This window comes from Aphelocoma coerulescens, unplaced genomic scaffold, assembly GCF_041296385.1.
Source record: "Aphelocoma coerulescens isolate FSJ_1873_10779 unplaced genomic scaffold, UR_Acoe_1.0 HiC_scaffold_233, whole genome shotgun sequence".
Taxonomy (NCBI): domain Eukaryota; kingdom Metazoa; phylum Chordata; class Aves; order Passeriformes; family Corvidae; genus Aphelocoma; species Aphelocoma coerulescens.
This window is the reverse complement of record NW_027183579.1, coordinates 48,463-70,233: the sequence shown is the minus strand read 5'-3', so window position 1 is coordinate 70,233 and position 21,771 is coordinate 48,463. Positions and strand designations below refer to the sequence as shown.

General features: G+C 56.9%; 2 protein-coding genes across 2 annotated transcripts; both read left to right on the top strand.

The window, feature by feature from the left end:
- Positions 1 to 636: 636 nt before the first annotated feature.
- TNNI3 (troponin I3, cardiac type) lies at positions 637 to 5,474 on the top strand. Its single transcript, XM_068999128.1, is given in 9 exon segments — positions 637 to 654; positions 1,314 to 1,545; positions 2,532 to 2,573; positions 3,015 to 3,149; positions 3,849 to 3,938; positions 4,798 to 4,857; positions 4,859 to 4,969; positions 5,083 to 5,177; positions 5,302 to 5,474. Coding segments are annotated over 8 exon segments (774 nt in total). The 5' UTR covers positions 637 to 643; the 3' UTR covers positions 5,176 to 5,177; positions 5,302 to 5,474.
- A 1,150-nt stretch (positions 5,475 to 6,624) lies between these two features.
- On the top strand, positions 6,625 to 18,594 carry LOC138101284 (reticulocalbin-3-like). The gene is made up of 7 exons (XM_068999112.1): positions 6,625 to 6,692; positions 7,544 to 7,776; positions 9,135 to 9,325; positions 11,895 to 12,064; positions 13,442 to 13,502; positions 15,927 to 16,129; positions 17,853 to 18,594. The coding sequence occupies exons 2-7, from the start codon at positions 7,544 to 7,546 to the stop codon at positions 17,958 to 17,960; spliced, it is 966 nt and encodes a 321-aa protein (XP_068855213.1). The 5' UTR covers positions 6,625 to 6,692; the 3' UTR covers positions 17,961 to 18,594.
- Positions 18,595 to 21,771: the final 3,177 nt, after the last annotated feature.

Below are 21,771 nucleotides of genomic sequence, written 5' to 3'. Positions count from 1 at the left end.
GCGGCTCCGGGGGGGTTTTGGGGGGGTTTTGGGGGTCCTGGGGTGTGTGGGAGGGGTCCCAGGGGGGTTTGGGGGTGATTTGGGGGAGGGTCTCAGGGTCCCGAGGGGTTTGGGGGGGGGAATTTGGGGGGGGGGGTCGCAGAGTCCTGGGGGGGTCCCGAGGGATCCCCGGGTTTTGGGAGGGGGGGGGGGGTCCCAGGAGGTTTTGGGGCGGGGGTCTCAGGGTCCTGGGGGTGTCCCCGGGGGTGTTTGGGGTGGCTTTGGGGGGTCCCGGGGGGGTTTTGGGAGGGGTGATTGGGGGGGGTCTCAGGCTCCTGGCGGGGTCCCCCCGCTTTTTGGGGTGGTTTTGGGGATTTTTGGGGATTTTTTTTTGGGGGGGGGGGGGGGTCTCCGCGTCCTGGCTGCCCTTGGGGAGGGGTGGGGGTGGGGGTGGGGGGGGGGAGGGGCGGCTCTGTCCCCCGCGGGGGGGGGGAGGGGCTGATAAGGGGCTATTTTTAGCCCTCCTCCCCCTCCCTTATCAGCGCCGGCCCCAAATAGGGGCAGGTTTGGGGTGGGGGAGGGGGGGGTTGGAATTTTGGGGGGGGTCCCGTGACCCCCCCCGTGACCCCCCCGTGACCCCCCCGTGTTTTCCAGCAGCGCCCGGATGGCCGAGGAGTGAGTGGGGGTCGCGGGGGGGGGTGGGGAGGGGGCGTTGGGGGCGTCCCAGCCCCAATTTGGGCGGGGGGGGGGGGAGGTCTCGGCTCAATTTGAGTGGAAATTGAGGGATTTTGGGGTCCGGGCATTTTTTTGGGCGGATTTTGGGTGAGAATTGAGGGATTTTGGATCCGGGTGGTTTTTGGGGGGGAGTTTTGGGGGGAGTTTTGGGTGGAAATTGAGGGATTTTGGGGTCCGGGTGGTTTTTGGGGGGATTTTGGGTGGGAATTGAGGGATTTTGGGGCCCAGGTGCTCTGGGGGGGGTCTCCCACCCCATTTTTAGGGTCTCCAACCCCGTTTTGGGGGTCTACAACCCCATTTTTGGGTCTCCAACGCCCTTTTTGGGGTCTCCCACCCCATTTTGGGGTCTCCCACCCCATTTTTGGGGTCTCTAAACCCATTTTTAGGGTCTCCCACCCCGTTTTGGGGTCTCCCACCCCTTTTTGGGGTCTCTAAACCCATTTTTAGGGTCTCCCACCCCTTTTTGGGGTCTCCCACCCCATTTTTGGGGTCTCTAACCCATTTTTAGGGTCTCCCACCCCGTTTTGGGGGTCTCCCACCCCTTTTTGGGGTCTCTAACCCTTCTCTCTCTCTCTCTCTCTCTCCTCCCCCCCCTCCAGGGAGGACACCCCGGTGAGACCCCTCCCCGAATTCCCCTCCCCCCCCTCAACGTTTGGGGCCCCTCCCCCGTTTAACCCCTCCCCCCCCGTGACGCAGAGACCCCCGGAGGAGGAGGAGGGGGAGGAGGGGGAGGGGGAGGCCCCCCCGGACCCCCCCCCCGCAGCCCCCCCCCCCCTCCGCCGCAAGTCCTCGGCCAATTACCGGGGCTACGCCGTGGAGCCGCACGCCAAGGTGGGCACGGGGGGCTCGGAACGCCCCAAAATACCCCAAAATCCACCCCCAAAAACCCCCCAGGAACCCTCCCCCCCCCAGTAAATCCCAAAGATACCAAAGAGCCCAAAAAAACCCCAAAAAACCCAAAAAACTCCAAATCTCCAGACCCCCAAAATCCCTCAATTCCCACCCCAAATCCACCCCAAGATCCCGCCCCAAAAAAACCCTGAGGAAACACCCCCCAAAAAAACCCCAAACTCCCCAAAATCCCTCAATTCCCACCCAAAATCGCCCCCAAAATCCACCCCAAGATCCCGCCCAAAAAACCTCGAGGAAACTCCCCAAAAAAAACCCAAACTCCCCAAAATCCCTCAATTCCCACCCAAAATCCACCCCCCAAAAAACCCCGAGGATACACCCCAAAAAAACCCCCAACTCCCCCAAAATCCCTCAATTCCCACCCAAAATCCACCCCAAAATCTTGCCCAAAAAACCCCGAGGAAACTCCCCCAAAAAACCCCAAAATCCCTCAATTCCTACCCAAGATCCCCCCCAAAAAAACCCTGAGAAAACACCCCCCAAAAAAAACCAAAATCCCTCAATTCCCACCCAAAATCCACCCCAAGATCTTGCCCAAAAAACCCCGAGGAAACTCCCCAAAAAGACCCCAAAATCCCTCAATTCTTACCCAAAATCCACCCCAAGATCCCACCCAAAAAACCCTGAGGAAACTCCCCAAAAAAACCCCAAACTCCCCAAAATCCCTCAATTCCCACCCAAAATCCACCCCAAACCCCCACCCCAAGATCCCCCCCAAAAAACCCCGAGGAAACTCCCAAAAAAAACCCCAAACTCCCCCAAATCCCTCAATTCCCACCCAAAATCCACCCCAAGATCCCACCCAAAAAACCCCGAGGAAACACCCCCCCAAAAAAAACCCCAAAATCCCTCACTTCCCACCCAAAATCACCCCCAAATTCTGACCCCACCTTTCCCTCCCCCAGAGAAAATCCAAAATTTCGGCCTCCCGGAAGCTCCAGCTGAAGGTGAGGGGGGGGTCCCTGGGGGGGTCCCCAAATTTTCGGGGGGAGGGTCCCCGCATTTTTGGCGGGATCCCCAAATTTTGGGGTCTCTGGGAGGCTCCCTAACTTTTGGGGGCATCCCTGAATTTTGGGGGGGGAATCCCCTGATTTTTGGGTGGGGGGGGGGTCCCTGGCGGTTGGGGTGGGATCCCCAAATTTTTGGGAAGGAGGGGGGGTCCCTGGGGGTTGGGGATCCCCAAATTTTTGGGGGGGATCCCCAAATTTCCCCCCACCAGAGAAAACCCCACCTCCTGCCTCCACCTAAATCCGAGGGCTTCGTCCCCAAATTTCGGGGGCCACCCCTTGATGTTTTTGGGGAGGTCCCGAATATTTTCTGGCGTGGTGGGGTGGGGGGGGGGGTCCCCAAATTTTTTTTTGGGGGGGGCCCCCCCTTGTGTCCCGCAGACGCTGCTGCTGCAGAGGGCGAAGCGGGAGCTGGAGAGGGAGGAGCAGGAGAGGGCGGCCGAGAAAATTCGGGTGCTGGGGGAGCTGTGCCCACCCCTGGCGGCCCTGGAGGGGCTGGGGGTGGCAGAGCTGCAGGTGAGGGGGCACTGGGGGGCACTGGGGGGGCACTGGGGGGCACTGGGGGCATTGGGGGGCACTGGGGGCATTGGGGGCATTGGGGGGGGCACTGGGGGGCACTGGGGGCATTGGGGGGCACTGGGGGGCACTGGGGGGCATTGGGGGCATTGGGGGGCATTGGGGGCATTGGGGGGCACTGGGGGCATTGGGGGCATTGGGGGGCATTGGGGGGCATTGGGGGCATTGGGGGGGCATTGGGGGGACATTGGGGACATTGGGGGGCATTGGGGGCATTGGGGACATTGGGGGGACATCGGGGGGCACTGGGGGACATTGGGGGGCACTGGGGGGCATTGGGGGCATTGGGGGACATTGGGGGGCACTGGGGGGCATTGGGGAGACATTGGGGACATTGGGGGCATTGGGGACATTGGGGGGGCATTGGGGGGCACTGGGGGGGCATTGGGGACATTGGGGGGCATTGGGGGGCATTGGGGACATTGGGGGGCATTGGGGACATTGGGGGGGCATTGGGGGGCATTGGGGGGCATTGGGGAGACATTGGGGAGACATTGGGGGCATTGGGGACATCGAGGACATTGGGGGCATTGGGGGGCATTGGGGTGTCCTGGTGGCTCTGGTGACCCCGCCGTCCCCCCCTCTGTCCCCTCTCTGTCCCCCCTCTGTCCCCCCGCTGTCCCCCCGCTGTCCCCCCAGGAGCTGTGCCGGGAGCTGCACGCCCGCGTGTGGCGCGTGGACGAGGAGCGCTACGACATGGGGACACGCGTCAGCAAGAACGTCACCGAGGTGGGGGCACGGGGACAGCAGCGGGCACGGGGACAGCGCCGGGAGGGCACAGGGACATGGGGACAGCACCGGGCACGGGGACAGCAGCGGGCACGGGGACACGGGGACAGCACCGGGAGGGCACAGGGACACGGGGACAGCACCGGGCACAGGGACAGCAGCGGGCACGGGGACACGGGGACAGCACCGGGAGGGCATTGGGACACGGGGACAGCGCGGGGGGACAGCGGCGGGCACGGGGACACGGGGACAGCGTGGGGACACGGGGACAGTACCGGGCACGGGGACAGCAGCGGGCACGGGGACAGCGCCGGGAGGGCGTTGGGACACGGGGACAGTGCCAGGCACGGGGAGAGCCCCAGGCATGGGGACAGCACCGGGCGTGGGGACACGGGGACAGCACCGGGCACGGGGACATGGGGACAGCCCCGATCGCCCCCGATGTCCCCAATCACCCTCGATGCCCCCAATGCCCCCAATGCCCCCCATCGCCCCCGATGCCCCTGATCGCCCCCAATCGCCCCCGATGTCCCCAATCACCCTCGATGTCCCCCAACTGCCCCCAATTGCCCCCCATGTCCCCGATGTCCCCAATGTCCCCAATCGCCCCCGATGTCCCCGATGTCCCTGATCGCCCCCGATGCCCCTGATCGCCCCCAATCGCCCCCAATGCCCCCCATCGCCCCCAATGCCCCCGATCGCCCCCGATGCCCCCAATGCCCCCCATCGCCCCCGATGCCCCCGATCGCCCCCAATTGCCCCCCATGTCCCCGATGTCCCTGATGTCCCCAATGCCCCCCATCGCCCCCGATGTCCCCGATGCCCCCCATGCCCCCCGATGCCCCCCATGTCCCCGAAGCTGGAGGAGCTGCGGCGCCGGGTGGCCGCCGGGCGCTTCGTGCGGCCCAACCTGCGGCGGGGTGCGGCTCTCGGCCGACGCCATGATGGCGGCGCTGCTGGGGACAAAGTCCCGCGTGGGGACGGACCTGAGGGCCGGGCTGCGCCAGGTGCGCAAGGACGACGCCGAGAAGGTGAGGGCGCTTCGGGGACACGGCGGGAGAGGGGACCCGGCAGCGTTTTGGGGTGGTTTCGGGCTGTTTTGGGGACGTGGGAGGACCTTGGGGACACGGGGGACATGTCCCAGGAGAGCCGTGAGGTCGGGGATTGGCGCAAGAACGTGGACGCCATGAGCGGGATGGAGGGCCGCAAGAAGAAGTTCGAGGGGGCAGCAGCCTGAGGGTGAGACCCCCCCCCCCCCCCAAAATCCTGGGACCCCCTCCCCAAAAACACAGGACCCCTCCCCAAACTTGGGGGGGGGGGGGTGGGAGATCCTCCCCCCCCAAATCCCCCCCATCTCCTGCAGGAGGAGCCCCCCAGCATCGTCACCTTCATCATCATCATCTTCATCATCACCTTCATCACCTTCATCATCACCTTCATCACCTTCATCATCACCATCCGCACTGGCACGACGCCCCCCCCCCCCCCCCCCCCAGATAAACCCCTTCCCCCAATAAACCCCACCTTCAGCATCAATTAACGGAGTCATCGTTTGGTGTTTGTTAATTAACCCAGTTTGGGGAGGGACCCCATGGGGATTTGGCCAGGGCCCTTTTTCTCCTCACATTTCCCTCCCTTTTCTCCCCTCACATTTCCCACCCTTTTTCCCCTCACGCTTCCTTCCCTTTTCCCCATTTCTCTCCCTTTTCCCCTCACCTTTCCCTCCCTTTTCCCCTCATATTTCCCGCCTTTTCCTTCCCTCATGTTTCCCTTCCTTTCCCCCCAACGTTTCCCTTTTCCCCCCTCACCTTTCCCTCTCCCCTCACATTTCCCGCCCTTTTTCCCCTCACGCTTCCTTCCCTTTTCCCCATTTCCCGCCCTTTTCCCCTTCAAATTTCTTACCCTTTTTCCTCTCACCTTTCCCTCCCTTTTCCCCCCTCACCTTTCCCTCCTTTTTCCCCTCACCTTTCCCTCCCTTTCCCCCTCACCTTTCCCTCCCTTTTCCCCTCACGTTTCCCGCCCTTTTCCCCCCTCACCTTTCCCGCCCTTTTCCCCTCACATTTCCCACCATTTTCCCCTCCTGTCTCCAGTACAAACCAGCGTGGCCCAGCATATCCCAGTCCATCCCATTACACCCCAGTCTAGCCCAATACGTCCTGGTATATCACAGTCCACCCCAGTATAACCTCGCCCAGGCCAGTATAAACCAGTTTGCCCCAGTATATCCCAGTCCAGACCAATAGAAACCAATTTCACGGAATATATTTCCGTTCATCCCAGTCCAGGCTGATATAACCCAGTTTAGCCCAGTATACCCCAGTTTGTCCCAATATAACCCAGGACGTCCCAGTCTATCCCAGTATAACCCAACTCAAACCAGTCCAAACCAGTATAAGCTACTGTCCCAGCTCAAACCGCTATGAACCAGTCTGGCCCAGCGTGTACCAATCCAGATCAGCCAAACCTATTCCAGACCGGCATATCCCAGTATCTCCCAGTATCTCCCAGTATCTCCCAGTATCTCCCAGTGCCCCGCCCCGTTCCGCGTCCCTCCCCCCCCCGCTCACTTTGGGTTAAAAAAGCGGCTTTTCGGGCCCGGGGCGCGGACGTGGCGCGCGGCAGCCAATGGGAGCGCGGCTCGCTCCGCCCCACGTGGGCTCGGCCGCCTCTGATTGGTCGAGACGCCCCCCGGGGCGGGGCCAAGGCTGTGAGGGGCAGCGGGACCCCCCCGGGGTTGGGGCCGGACGGGACGAGGTGAGGGGGGGGGGCGAATTTTGAGGGGTTCCGAGGGGGATTTTGGGGGGGGGGGGGGTCTTGAGGGTCGCGAAGGGTCCTGAGGGGTTTGGGGGGGGGGGGTCTGAAGAGGATTTGTGGGAGTTTTGAGGGGTCCGGGGGATTTGGGGAAGGTTTTGGGGAGTCCTGAGGGGCTTTGGCGGGATCCTTGAGGGGTTGGAGGAGTTTTGAAGGGTCCTGAGGGAATTTGGGGGATCCCGAAGGCTCCTGAGGGGTTTGGGGGGGTTCTGAGGAGAATTTGGGGGAGTTTTGGGTCCTGAGGGAATTTGGGAGCTCCCGAAGGCTCATGAGGGGTTTTGAGGGGGTTCTGAGGAGAATTTGGGGGAGTTTTGGGTCCTGAGGGAATTTGGGGGATCCCGGAAGGTCCTGAGGGGTTTTGGGGGGGTTCTGAGGAGAATTTGGGGGAGTTTTGGGTCCTGAGGGAATCTGGGACACCCCGAAGGCTCCTGAGGGGTTTTGGGGGGGTTCTGAGGAGAATTTGGGGGAGTTTTGGGTCCTGAGGGAATTTGGGAGCTCCCAAAGGCTCATGAGGGGTTTGGGGGGGTTCTGAGGAGAATTTGGGGGAGTTTTGGGTCCTGAGGGAATTTGGGGGATCCCGAAGGCTCCTGAGGGGTTTTGGGGGGGTTCTGAGGAGAATTTGGGGGAGTTTTGGGTCCTGAGGGAATTTGGGGGATCCCGAAGGCGCCTGGGGGGTTTTGGGGGGACATTTTGGCCTCATTTCGCTCCATTTTTTTGGGGGGGTTATTTGGGGCATTTGGGGCTCCTTTGGTGTCATTTTAAGCTCATTTCTGCCCTTTTCCGTCCCTCCCCAGATGCTTTTGGGGTCTCTCTGGCTGCTGTGGCCCCTCCTGGCTCGGGGATTTGGGGGGTCCCCAAACCGGGGGATCCCCCACGCCCCTCATCCCCCTTTAGGGGCGGGGGTCCCGCCTGAATCCCACGGCCACGATCCCGAGGGGGTTTTTTGGGATCACGCCGCCATTTGGGGGGCTCAGGAAGCCCGGGAGCAACAGGAGCTGCCCCCCGAAGAATCCCGGAGGCGTTTGGGGTAAAATCCTAAACAAACAAACAAAAAAAAAAAACAAAACCAAAGAAATTCCAAAAAATCCCTGAAAAAAAATTCCTTCAAAATCCCACCCGGAATTGCTTAAAAAAATGCCCGAGAAAATTCCTAAAAAATTCCCCCCCAAAAGTTCATAAAAAATCATCGGGGGATTCTAAAATCCCCCAAAAAATCCCCCCAAAATCCTCAGGGAGGGGATCCCAAAAATCACAGGGAGGGATCCCAAAATTCCCCCCCAAAATCCTCAGGGAGGGGATCCCAAAAATCCCAGGGAGGGATCCTAAAATTCCCAAAAAATCTCCCCAAAATCCTCAGGGGGGGGATCCCACAATTCCCAAAAAAAACCCCCAAAATTCGTGCAGGGAACCCCAAAATTCCCAAAAAACCCTCGGGGGGAGGGACCCCAAAATTTCCCGAGGGATCCCAAAATCCCGGTGAGGACCCCAAAATTCCCGGGATTTGAGGGAAATTTGGGGGGCAAATCCGAGGGATTTGGGGGCAATTCCGGGGGATTTGGGGCTCTCAGGAATTCCACGGCGATTTCGGGTGGGAATTCCGGGAATTTTGGGCTCAAATCCCGGTTTTTCCCAGGCTCCTGGTGGGATTGACGCTCACGGGGGGGGGGGGGGGGGGGGGAATTCCCATGGAATCCCCAGGGATTTTGGGGTGAATCCCGAGGGATTTGGGGGGGCGCTTTGCGGAGCCTCAGCGCTTCCGGCGGGGTTTTGGGTGGAATTCCGGGAATTTTGGGCTCAAATCCCGGTTTTTTCAGGCTCCTGGTGCGATTGACGCTCACGGGGCAGGAATTCCCATGGAATCCCGAGGGATTTTGGGGTGAATTCCCAGGGATTTTGGGGTGAATCCCCAGGGATTTTGGGGGGCGCTTTGCGGAGCCTCAGCGCTTCCGGCTGGATTTTGGGTGGAATTCCGGGAATTTTGGGCTCAGATCCCGGGTTTTCCAGGCTCCTGGTGGGATTGATGCTCACGGGGCGGGAATTCCTATGGAGTCCCGAGGGATTTTGGGGTGAATCCCGAGGGATTTTGGGGGAGGTTTTTCGGAGCCTCAGCGCTTCCGGCTGGATTTTGGGTGGAATTCCGGGAATTTTGGGCTCAAATCCCGGTTTTTCCCAGGCTCCTGGTGGGATTGACGCTCACGGGGCGGGAATTCCCATGGAATCCTGAGGGATTTTGGGGTGGATTCCGAGGGATTTTGGGGTGAATCCCGAGGGATTTTGGGGTGAATTCCGAGGGATTTTGGGGGAGGTTTTTCGGAGCCTCAGCGCTTCCGGCGGGGTTTTGGGTGGAATTCCAGGAATTTTGGGCTCAGATCCCGGTTTTCCCAGGCTCCTGGTGGGATTGATGGACTCCGACAGCTCCGGGGCCGTGTCCGGGGAGGAGCTCCGGGCCTGGATCCTGCGCAGGCACCGCAGCACCCGCCAGGAGGCGCTGGAGAGGGAGCGGCGGAGCTACGATCGCGACAGAGACAATGTCGTGACATGGGCCGAGTATCGCGGCGAGGCCTTCGGGGACTCGGGTGAGTTCTGGGAATCCTGGGGGATTTTTGGGAATTTTTTTGGGAATTTTTTTGGAATTTTTTGGGGGATTTTTGGAGGGGTTTTGGGGGGATTTTTGGAGGGGTTTTTTAGGGGACATTGAGGGATTTTTTGGGGGTTTTTTTTGGAATTTTTGGAGGGGTTTTGGGGAATTTTTGGGAAATTTTGGAGGGGATTTTTGCAGGGTTTTTTGGGGAATTTTTGGGGATTTTTTTGGAATTTTTGGGGGGATTTTTGGAGGGGTTTTTAGGGGATATTGGGGGATTTTTTGGGATTTTTTTTTTACTTTTTGGAGGGTTTGGGGGGGATTTTTTGGGGGATTTTTGAGGGGTTTTGGGGGGATTTTTGGAGATTTTTTTAGGGGATATTGGGGGGATTTTTTGGGAATTGTCTTGGAATTTTTGGAGGGTTTTTTTGGGGAATTTTTTGGGAATTTTTGGTGGATTTTTGGAGGGGATTTTTGGAGGGGTTTCTAGGGGATATTGGGGGATTTTTAGGGAATTTTGGAGGGTTTTTTTGGGGGAATTTTGGGGAATTTTTTGGGGATTTTTGGTGGATTTTTGGAGGGGTTCTTGGGAATTTCTGGAGGGGTTCTCGGGGAATTTTTTTGGGAATTTTTGGAGGGCTTTTTGAGGGGGGTTTTGGGGAATTTTTGGGGATTTTTTTGGAATTTTTGGGGGGATTTTTGGAGAGGTTGTGGGGGGGTTTTGGGGAGGGGGTGGCGCTGCTGCGATCGCGACAGAGACAATGTCGTGACATGGGCCGAGTATCGCGGGGAGGCCTTCGGGGACTCGGGTGAGTTCTGGGAATCCTGGGGGATTTTTGGGAATTTTTTTGGAATTTTTTGGGGATTTTTGGGGGGGATTTTTTCAAGGGGTTTTGGGGAATTTTTGGGGAATTTTTGGAGAAGTTTTGAGGGTTTTTGGAGGGTTTTTTGAGGGATTTTGGTTTTTTTTTTGTTTTTTTTTTGAATGTTTGGAGGGGTTTTTAGGGGATTTTTGGGGATTTTTTTGGGAATTTTTGGAGGGGTTTTGGGGGATTTTTGGGGTTTTTTTTGGAATTTTTGGAGGGGATTTTTTGGGAATTTTTGAGGGATTTTTGCAGGGTTTTCTTGGGGAATTTTTGGTATTTTTTATTTTTTCAATGTTTGGAGGGGTTTTGGGGGAATTTTTGGGATTTTTTTTGGAATTTTTGGAGGGTTTTTTGGGGATTTTTGGGGGTTTTTTTTGGAATTTTTTGAGGGGATTTTTTTGGAATTTTTGGGAATTTTTGAGGGATTTTTGGAGGGTTTTTTTGGGGAATTTTTGGTATTTTTTATTTTATGAATGTTTGAGGGGTTTTGGGGGGATTTTCTGGGATTTTTTTTTGAATTTTTGGAGAGGGTTTTAGGGGATTTTTTTGGGATTTTTAGGGGATTTTTGGAGGGTTTTTTGGGGGTTTTTGGGAATTTTTTGGGGAGTTTTTGGAGGGATTTTTGGAGGGATTTTTTTTTTTTTTTTTTAATTTTTGGAGGGGGTTTTGGGGGAATTTTTGAGGGGTTTTTGGAGGGGTTTTTGAGGGATTTTTGGGTTTTGGTTTTGTTTTTGGAATGTTTGGAGGGGTTTTTAGGGGATTTTTTGGGATTTTTTTGGGAATTTTTGGAGGGGTTTTTGGGAATTTTTGGGGAATTTTTGAGGGGATTTTTGGGGAGTTTTTTGGGGATTTTTTGGAAATTTTTTAGGATTTTTTTGGGGAATTTTTGGAGGGGTTTTGGGGGAATTTTTTGGGGTTTTTTTGGGAGGATTTTGGAGGGGTTTTTGGGGAATTTTGGTTGGATCTTGGGGATGATTTTGGGATGGATTTTGGGTGGAATTTTGGCGGGGATTTGGGGTGGATTTTGGGGGGATTTTCGGGGTGGATTTGGGGGGGATATGGGGGAGTTTTGGCAGGGATTTTTGGGTGGATTTGGGGGGATTTGTAGGGGGATTTGGGGGTATTTTGGGAAGGTTTTATGGATGGATTTTGGGATGGATTTTAGGTGGATTCTGGATGGATTTTGGGAGGATTTTTTGGGTGGATTTTGGGGGATTTTGGGATGGATTTTAGGTGGATTTTGGGTGGATTTTGGGGTTGTTTTTAGGGGGATTTGGGTGGATTTTGGGGGGGATTTTTTGGGTGAATTTTGGGTGGATTTTGGGGTTGTTTTTAGGGGGGTTTGGGTGGATTTTGGGATGGATTTTGGGGTTGTTTTTAGGGGGATTTGGGTTGGATTTGGGTGGATTTTGGGGCTGATTTTGGGATGGATTTTGGGCGGATTGTGGTGTTTTTAGGGGGATTTGGTTGGATTTTGGGGGGATTTTCTGGGTGGATTTTGGGGCTGATTTTGGGCGGAATTTGGGTGGAATTTTGGACAGATTTTGGGACAACCCTGCGACTTCCTTGCCTCGGAATTCCCATGAATCTTGGGAGGGGGGTTGGGATTTTTTAACGGGGATTTGGGGCCATTTTTTTAGGGGGATTTCAGGGGATTTGGGGCTGGAATTCCGAGACTGATTTTTGCCCCAAAAAAAGAGGATTTTGGGGGTTCTCCCGACCCCTCCTCGCACCGGCGCCTCCTGGAGCGCGCCCGGAGCCGCTTCCGCGCCGCCGACGCCGACGGGGACGGGGGCCTGGGGCCGGCCGAGCTCGACGCCTTCCTGCACCCCGAGGACTTCCCCCACATGCAGGACGTGGTGGTGCAGGTGGGAGCCCTCCCTGGAATTCCCGGAATTCCCGAAATTCCCCAAATTCCCAAAAAAACCCCGCGAAAAACGGCCCAAAAATGGGATTTTTAGGGATTTTTTGGGTAATTTTTTGGGATTTTTTGGGGGTTTTGGGACCTTCCCCCACATGCAGGACGTGGTGGTGCAGGTGGGAGCCCTCCCTGGAATTCCCGGAATTCCCGAAATTCCCCAAATTCCCAAAAAAACCCCGCGAAAAACGGCCCAAAAATGGGATTTTTAGGGATTTTTAGGGTGATTTTTTGGGATTTTTTGGGGGTTTTGGGACCTTCCCCCACATGCAGGACGTGGTGGTGCAGGTGGGAGCCCTTCCCAGATTCCCAAAATTCCCGAAATTCCCGAAATTCCCAAAAAAACCCGCGAAAAACGGTCCGGAAATGGGATTTTTAGGGATTTTTGGGGGATTTTTTGGGATTTTTTGGGGGTTTTGGGACCTTCTCACACATGCAGGACGTGGTGGTGCAGGTGGGAGCCCTCCCTGGAATTCCCGGAATTCCCGAAATTCCCCAAATTCCCAAAAAAACCCCGCGAAAAACGGCCCAAAAATGGGATTTTTAGGGATTTTTAGGGTGATTTTTTGGGATTTTTTGGGGGTTTTGGAACCTTCCCCCACATGCAGGACGTGGTGGTGCAGGTGGGAGCCCTTCCCAGATTCCCAAAATTCCCGAAATTCCCGAAATTCCCAAAAAAACCCGCGAAAAACGGTCCGGAAATGGGATTTTTAGGGATTTTTGGGGGATTTTTTGGGATTTTTTGGGGGTTTTGGGACCTTCTCACACATGCAGGACGTGGTGGTGCAGGTGGGAGCCCTCCCTGGAATTCCCGGAATTCCCAAAATTCCCCAAAATCCCAAAAAACCCTGCGAAAAACGGTCTGGAAATAGGGTTTTTAGGGATTTTGGGGGATTTTTTGGGAATTTTTAGGGGTTTTTTTGGGAGGATTTTGGGACCTTCCCGCACATGCAGGACGTGGTGGTGCAGGTGGGAGCCCTTCCCAGATTCCCAGAATTCCCAAAATTCCCCAAAATCCCAAAAAAACCCCGCGAAAAACGGCCCAAAAATGGGATTTTTAGGGATTTTTGGGGAGTTTTTGGGGGGGAGTTTTTGGGGGGAATTTTGGGAATTTTTGGGGGGAATTTTGGGGATTTTTGGGGGGAATTTTTGGGAATTTTTAGGAACTTTTTCTGTTTTTTTGGGGGGGGGACTTTGGGGAGGGAATTCTGGGGTTGGAATTTGGGGCCTTTCGGTGGAATTTGGGGCAGAATTTTGGGGAATTTGGGATTCCCGGCTTTGGGGGCTGAATTTTGGGTCGAATTCCCGAATTTTTGGGTCTCCCCAGGAGACGATCGAGGACCTGGATCAGGATGGGGACGGATTCATCCAGGTGGACGAGTACCTCGGTGAGCGGGATTGGGGCAATTTCGGGGAATTTCGGGGAATTTTGGGGAATTTTGGAGCTCCTGGATCCATTTTTGGGGAATTTTGAGGGTCCTGGATCCATTTTTGGGAATTTTTGGAGCTCTTGGATCTATTTTTGGGGGAATTTTGGGGCTCCTGGCTCCATTTTTTGGGGAATCCTGGGAATTTTGGGAATTTTTGGAGCCCCTGGCTCCATGTTTTGGGAATTTTGAGGGTCCTGGCTCCATTTTTGGGAGGTTTTGGAGCTCCTGGCTCCATTTTTTCCCTGGTATTTTTGGGTGTTTTTCTGGGATTTTGGGGTGTTTTTTCCGGGATTTTTGGGGGGGTTCTTCCGTGATTTTTGGGGGGTTTTTTTCCTGGGATTTTGGGTTTTTTGTTCTGGGATTTTTTCCAGGATTTTCCCAGGATTTTTGGGTGTTTTTTCCAGGATTTTGGGGTGTTTTTTCTGGGATGTTTTCCAGGATTTTTCCCGGGATTTTGGGGTGTTTTTTCCAGGATTTGGGGTGTTTTTCCAGGATTTTTTGGGTGTTTTTTCTGGAATTTTTGGGGTGTTTTCCCCAGGATTTTGGGGATGTTCATTCCCAATACCCCTCCTCTCTCTCTCCCATTCCCACCCTCGCAGCCGATCTGTTCCCGGCCGGTGCTGCCGGGGCCGCGGAGCCGCCGGATTTTGGGGGATTTTTCCGGGGATTTTGGGGTGTTTTTTCCCAGGATTTTGGGGTGTTTATCCCGGGATGTTTTCCAGGATTTTTCCCGGGATTTTGGTTTTTTTTTTCCAGGATTTGGGGTGTTTTTTCCAGGATTTGGGGTGTTTTTTCCAGGATTTTTTGGGGTGTTTTTTCCGGGGATTTTTGGGTGTTTTTTCCGGGGATTTTTGGGTGTTTTCCCCAGGATTTGGGGATATTTATTCCCAATAACCCGTGTATCTCTCTCCCATTCCCATCCCTCGCAGCCGATCTGTTCCCAGCCGGGGCTGCCGGGGCCGCGGAGCCGCCGGATTTTGGGGGATTTTTCTGGGATTTTGGGGTGTTTTTCCCAGGATTTTTGGGGTGTTTTCCCCAGGATTTGGGGTGTTCATTCCCAATACCCCTCCTCTCTCTCCCATTCCCACCCTCGCAGCCGATCTGTTCCCGGCCGGGGCTGCTGGGGCCGCGGAGCCGCCGGATTTTGGGGGATTTTTCCAGGATTTGGGGTGTTTTTTCCCTGGATTTGGGGTGTTTTTTCCGGGATTTTTGGGTGTTTTTCCCAGGATTTGGGGTGTTCATTCCCAATACCCCTCCTCCCTCTCTCCATCCCATCCCTCGCAGCCGTTCTGTTCCCGGCCGGGGCTGCCGGGGCCGCGGAGCCGCCGGATTTTGGGGGGTTTTTTCCAGGATTTGGGGTGTTTTTTCCGGGATTTTTGGGTGTTTTCCCCAGGATTTTTGGGGTGTTCATTCCCAATAACCCGTGTATCTCTCTCCCATTCCCACCCTCGCAGCCGATCTGTTCCCGGCCGGTGCTGCCGGGGCCGCGGAGCCGCCGGATTTTGGGGGATTTTTCCAGGATTTGGGGTGTTTTTCCCAGGATTTTTGGGGTGTTTTCCCCAGGATTTGGGGATGTTTATTCCCAATACCCCTCCTCTCTCTCTCCATCCCATCCCCACAGCCGATCTGTTCCCGGCCGGAGCCGTGGAGCCGCCGGATTTTGGGTTTTTTTTCTGGGATTTTGGGGTTTTTCTTTTCCAGGATTTTTGGGGTGTTTTTTCCAGGATTTTGTGGGGTTTTTGTCCAGGATTTTTCCCGGGATTTTGGGGTGTTTTCCCCAGGATTTTTGGGGTGTTCATTCCCAATAACCCGTGTATCTCTCTCCCATTCCCACCCTCGCAGCCGATCTGTTCCCGGCCGGTGCTGCCGGGGCCGCGGAGCCGCCGGATTTGGGGGATTTTTCTGTGATTTTGGGTTTTTTTTCCCAGGATTTGGGGTGTTTATCCCGGGATGTTTTCCAGGATTTTTCCCGGGATTTTGGGGTTTTTTTTTCCAGGATTTGGGGTGTTTTTTCCAGGATTTGGGGTGTTTTTTCCAGGATTTTTTGAGGTGTTTTTTCCGGGGATTTTGGGTTTTTTTTTCTGGAATTTTGGGGGTGTTTTTCCCAGGATTTTGGGGTTTTTTTTCTGGAATTTTGGGGGTGTTTTCCCCAGGATTTTTGGGGTGTTCATTCCCAATACCCCTCCTCCCTCTCTCCATCCCATCCCTCGCAGCCGATCTGTTCCCGGCCGGTGCTGCCGGGGCCGCGGAGCCGCCGGATTTTGGGGGATTTTTCTGGGATTTGGGGTGTTTTTTCTGGGATTTTGGGGTGTTTTTCCCAGGATTTTGGGGATGTTTATTCCCAATAACCCGTGTATCTCTCTCCCATTCCCACCCTCGCAGCCGATCTGTTCCCGGCCGGGGCTGCCGGAGCCGCGGAGCCGCCGGAGCTGCGCCGGGAGCGGGATCAGTTCCTGCGGCACCGCGACCGCGACGGCGACGGGCGCCTGGGACCCCCCGAGCTGCGCCTCTGGCTCAGCCCCCCCGGGCCCGACTGGGCGGGGGTCGAGGCCGCCCACCTGCTGCACCACGCCGACCTGGACGGGGTGAGCCCGCAATTCCAAAAATTCCCGAAAAAAAATGGGAAAAATTGGGGGTTTGGGTCGGTTTTGGGGTGATTTTAGGGGATTAAGGGGCGATTTTAGGGGGTTTAGGGGCAGTTTTAGGGGGGGTTTGAGGGGGTCTGGGGTCCTCACCTGCTGCACCACGCCGACCTGGACGGGGTGAGCCCGCAATTCCCGCAATTCCAAAAATTCCCGGGAAAATTTGGGGTTCTGGGGTGGTTTTGGGTCGATTTTAGGCGGTTTTAGGGGATTTAGGGGCGATTTTAGGGGGTTTAGGGGTGGTTTTAGGGGGGGTTTTAAGGGGTCTGGGGTCCTCACCTGCTGCACCACGCCGACCTGGACGGGGTGAGCCCGGAATTCCCGCAATTCCAAAAATTCCCGAAAAAATCCGGGAAAATTTGGGGTTTTGGGGTGGTTTTAGGGCGGTTTTAGGGGATTTTAGGGGATTTTTTAGGGAGTTTCAGGGGGGTTTTATTGGGTCTGGGGTCCTCACCTGCTGCACCACGCCGACCTGGATGGGGTGAGCCCGGAATTCCCGCAATTCCTGGAATTCCCAAAAAAATCCGGGAAAATTTGGGGTTTTGGGGCGGTTTTAGGGGGGTTTTAGGGGATTTAGGGGCGATTTTAGGGGGTTTAGGGGCGATTTTAGGGGATTTTGGGGGGATTTTGGGGGAATTTTGGGGGTCTTGGGGGCGGAATTGAAGGGCGACCCCTCCCCAAATTCCTGAAATTCCCAAAATTTCCTGGAATTCCCCCCAAAAAAAGGGAAAAATTGGGGTTTTGGGGGCAGTTTTGGGGCGATTTTAGGGGTTTTAGGGGGGTTTTGGGGGCGCGATCAAGGGGGGGCCCACCTGAGACCCCTCCCCAAATTCCCCGGAATTCCCAAAAAACCCGGGAAAATGGGAGTTTTGGGGGATTTTGGGGGGGTTTTAGGGGGATTTTGGGGCGGTTTGGGGGGATTTTAGGGCAGTTTTGGGGGATTTGAATCTTTTTAGTCAATTTTTGGGGTGATTTGGGGGGATTTGGGACAATTTTGGGGGGATTTGGGACAATTTGGGGGGGATTTGGGACTATTTTGGGAGGATTTGGTTCATTTTAGGGCTTTTTAGGGTGGTTTTGGGACGATTTTGAGGGGATTTAGGACGATTTGGGGGGGGATTTAGGTCGATTTTAGAGCGGTTTTGGGGGCATTTGGGACGATTTGGGTCAACTTCGGGTCGATTTTGCCTCATTTTAGTCGATTTTAGGGCGATTTGGGTCGATTTGGGGGGGATTTGGTTCATTTTAGGGCTTTTTAGGGTGGTTTTGGGTCAATTTTAGGGCGATTTGCGTCGATTTTGGGGGGATTTGGGGCAATTTTGGGGGGATTTGGGACAATTTTGAGGAGATTTGGGACCATTTTGGGGGGATTTGAGACGATTTTGGGGCGATTCAGGACCATTTTGGGGAGATTTGGGCCAATTTTGGGGGATTTGAGTCGATTTTGGGGGGATTTGGGTCGATTTTGGGGGGATTTGGGACGATTTTGGGCGGATTTGGACCAATTTTGGGGCGATTCGGGGCATTTTCCCTCATTTTTTGCCCGTTTTGGACGGGATTTTCGCAATTTTTGCCCCTTTCCCCTTTCCCAAAGGGATTTTTTTTTTGGGGGGGGGGGTCTCTCCCTTGGAGCCCCCTCCCCAAATTCCTCCCCTCCCCCCTCCAGGACGGGAACCTGACCCGCGAGGAGATTTTGGGGCGCTGGGAGCTTTTTGTGGGGAGCAGAGCCACGGATTACGGCCAGGACCTGCAGCGACCCCACGACGAGCTCTGACCCCCCCCAAAAATTCCCCAAAAAAATCCCAGACCCCTCCCAAAAAAATCCGGGGATTCCAAAACCCCCCCTCAAAAAAAAACCCCGGGAATTCCAGACCCCTCCTAACCCGGAAATTTGGGGGATTTTGGGGGGGTCTGGGATGAGCTGGGACCCCCCCCCAAAAAAAGTTCCCCCCAAAAAATTCATGGAGCCTCCAAAAAATTCCCAAAATATTCCAGACCACCCCCCCCCCCAAAAAAAAAATCTGGGAATTCCAAACCCCCCCCTCAAAAAAAAATCCGGGAATTCCAGGCCTCCCACAACCCCCAAATTTGGGAATTTTGGGGGGATTTTGGGGGTCGAGGATGAGCTGGGGACCCCCCCCCCCTCAAAAATTCCTGGAGCCTCCAAAAAATTCCCAAAAAATTCCAGACCGCCCCCCCCCAAAAAAAAATCTGGGAATTCCTGACCCCCCTCAAAAAATTTCCGGGAATTCCAGACACTTCCCAGAACCTCCAAATTTGGGAATTTTGGGGGATTTTGGGGGGATTTTTGGGGGGGTCCAGGGGGGGGTCAGGCCCCTCCCCCCCGGGGCCCCCCCCTCAAATTTTGGGAAAATCTGGAATAAAAATTTGGGGGGTCACCCCCCCTCCCCCACCCCCCAAAAACCGCGCCGGAGTCGTTTTTTGGGGAGAAAATTTGGGATTTTGGGGGAAAAAAAAAAAAACACGGGAATTTTGGAAAGGGGTGGGGGGGCTCCCCAAAATTTGGGGGAGTTTTGGGCGGGAAAAAAAGGGCGGCACCGGCCCCTCCCCCACCCCCCAACCCGGATTTTGGGGTCCCCTTGGGGGTTGGATGGGGTGGGGGAGGGGTGACCTCCGCCCCCCCCTCCTTTGCCCCTCCCCCTCCCGTCCCAAATTCCCGCCAAATCTGGGTCTGGGGGGGGTCCTTTGGGATCCGGCCTCGATTTTGGGGACCCAAATTTAGGTTGGGCGGTGGGGGGGGGGGTGGGGGAGGGGCTGCCCTGGGATTTGGGGGCCCCTCCCCCCCCCGGTGACGCGGCCCCTTTAAGAGAAACCGCGCCCACCGCGCCTCATTTGCATATCCCCGCCCACTGCCGCAGGGCGAGGCCACGCCCCCTCCTCAAGCCACGCCCCCTCCGTATAAACGAAACGGCAGCGAGGCCACGCCCCCTTTAGACCACGCCCCCGCCAGCACCGCCCCCTCATTTGCCGCAATGCCGAGGCCACGCCCCCGCACCCAAAGCCACGCCCCCTCCCTTAAGCCACGCCCCCTCCGGCTGCCGCGGGGCCCGGCCGTGTCCGAGCGGCCGCGGGGCTCTCCGGCCACGGCTCCGAGCGTCCGGCCACGGCTCCGAGCGTCCGGCAGAGGGTCCGAGCGTCCGGCAGAGGCTCCGAGGGTCCGGCCGAGGGTCCGAGGGTCCGGCAGAGGGTCCGAGCGTCCGGCCGAGGGTCCGAGCGTCCGGCAGAGGGTCCGAGCGTCCGGCAGAGGCTCCGAGGGTCCGGCCGAGGGTCCGAGGGTCCGGCCACGGCTCCGAGCGTCCGGCCGAGGGTCCGAGCGTCCGGCAGAGGGTCCGAGCGTCCGGCCGAGGGTCTGAGTGACCGCGGGGCTCTCCGGCCACGGCTCCGAGGGTCGGGCCGAGGGTCCGAGGGTCCGGCCGAGGGTCTGAGTGGCCGCGGGGCTCTCCGGCCGTGTGTCCGAGTGTCCGGCCGTGTGTCCGAGTGTCCGGAGGCTTGAGGTCAGTCCTGGGGGGGGGGCTCAACACGCCCCCCTCCCCCCGAGGGTCCGGCCGTGGGTCCATCGCGGTGTCCGGCCGTGGGTTTGGCCGTGGGTCCATCCCTGTGTCCATCCCCGTGCCCATCGCGGTGTCCGGCCGTGGGTCCATCCTCGTGTCCATCGCGGTGTCCATCGCGGTGTCCATCTGTGTGTCCATCCCTGTGTCCCTCCCCGTGTCCATCCCCCGTGTCCGTCTGGGGGTGTGGCCGTGGGTTTGGCCGTGTGTCCATCCCCGTGTCCATCCCAGTGTCCACCCCCATGTCCATGGGTCCACCTCAGTGTCCATCCCTGTGTCCACTCCTGTGTCCATGTGTCCATCCCAGTGTCCATCCCGGTGTCCCCCCCGTGTCTGTGGGTCCATCCCAGCGTCCACCCCCGTGTCCACCCCCGTGTCCATGTGTCCATCTGTGTGTCCATCTCTGCGTCCATCTCTGTGCCCATCCCCGCGTCCATCCCTGTGTCCATCCCTGTGTCCATCCCTGTGTCCATCCCAGTGTCCACCCTCGTGTCTGTGTATCCATCTGTGTGTCCACCCCCGTGTCCATCCCCGTGTCCAACCCCCATGTCCGTCTGGGGGTGTGGCCGTGGGTTTGGCCGTGTGTCCATCCCCGTGTCCACCCCCGTGTCTGTGTGTCCACCCCTGTGTCCACCCCTGTGTCCGTGGGTTTGTCCCTGTGTCCACCTCAGTGTCCATCCCTGTGCCCACTCCTGTGTCCATGTGTCCATCCCAGTGTCCATCCCAGTGTCCATCCCGGTGTCCCCCCCCATCCGTGGGTCCATCCCAGTGTCCACCCCCGTGTCCGTGTGTCCATCTGTATGTCCACCCCAGTGTCCACCCCAGTGTCCACCCCAGTGTCCAGTCCCGTGTCCAGTCCCGTGTCCGTGTGTCCACCCCAGTGTCCAGTCCCATGTCCGTGTGTCCACCCCCGTGTCCACCCCAGTGTCCAGTCCCGTGTCCATGTGTCCATCCCTGTGTCCAGTCCCGTGTCCAGTCCCGTGTCCGTGTGTCCATCCCAGTGTCCACCCCAGTGTCCGTGTGTCCAGTCCCGTGTCCGTGTGTCCATCCCTGTGTCCAGTCCCGTGTCCAGTCCCGTGTCCGTGTGTCCATCCCAGTGTCCACCCCAGTGTCCGTGTGTCCGTGGCTGGGGGATGGCCGCAGCTCAGGCCGGGGGTGGCCGTGAGTCACAGGGGGAGGGAGGGGGAGGGGTGTGTCCGTTTGTCCATCCCGGTGTCCGTGGGTGTGTCCAGATGTCCACGGCTCCGTCCTTGTGTCCATCCAGGTGTCCAGGAGTCCGAGAGTCCATCCATGGCTCCATCCAGGTGTCCGTGGCTCCGTCCAGATGTCCATCCAGGTGTCCAGGTGTCCATCCAGGTGTCCATTCAGGTGTCCATCCAGGTGTCCAGGTGTCCATCCAGATGTCCATTCAGGTGTCCAGATGTCCATCCAGGTGTCCAGGTGTCCATCCAGGTGTCCGTGGCTCCGTCCAGATGTCCATTCAGGTGTTCAGGTGTCCATCCAGGTGTCCATCCAGGTGTCCATCCAGGTGTCCAGGTGTCCCTGTGTCCATCCCTGTGTCCATCCCTGTGTCCATCCCTGTGTCCATCCCCCTGTCCGTGGCTCCCTCCCTGTGTCCCTGTGTCCATCCCGGTGTCCAGATGTCCATCCAGGTGTCCTTGGGTCCATCCCTGTGTCCATCCCTGTGTCCATCCATGTCCAGCTGTCCATCCAGGTGTCCAGGTGTCCATCCACGTGTCCATCCACGTGTCCATTCATGTGTCCGGCTGTCCATCCCTCTGTCCATCCAGGTGTCCCTGTGTCCACCGGTCCATCCCGGTGTCCAGATGTCCATCCAGGTGTCCTTGGGTCCATCCCTGTGTCCATCCATGTCCGTGTGTCCATCCCTGTGTCCACCCCGTGTCCATCCATGTCCAGCTGTCCATCCAGGTGTCTATCTAGGTGTCTGTGTGTCCATCCAGGTGTCCATCCATCCCCGTGTCCATTTATGTCCAGCTGTCCATCCACGTGTCCATC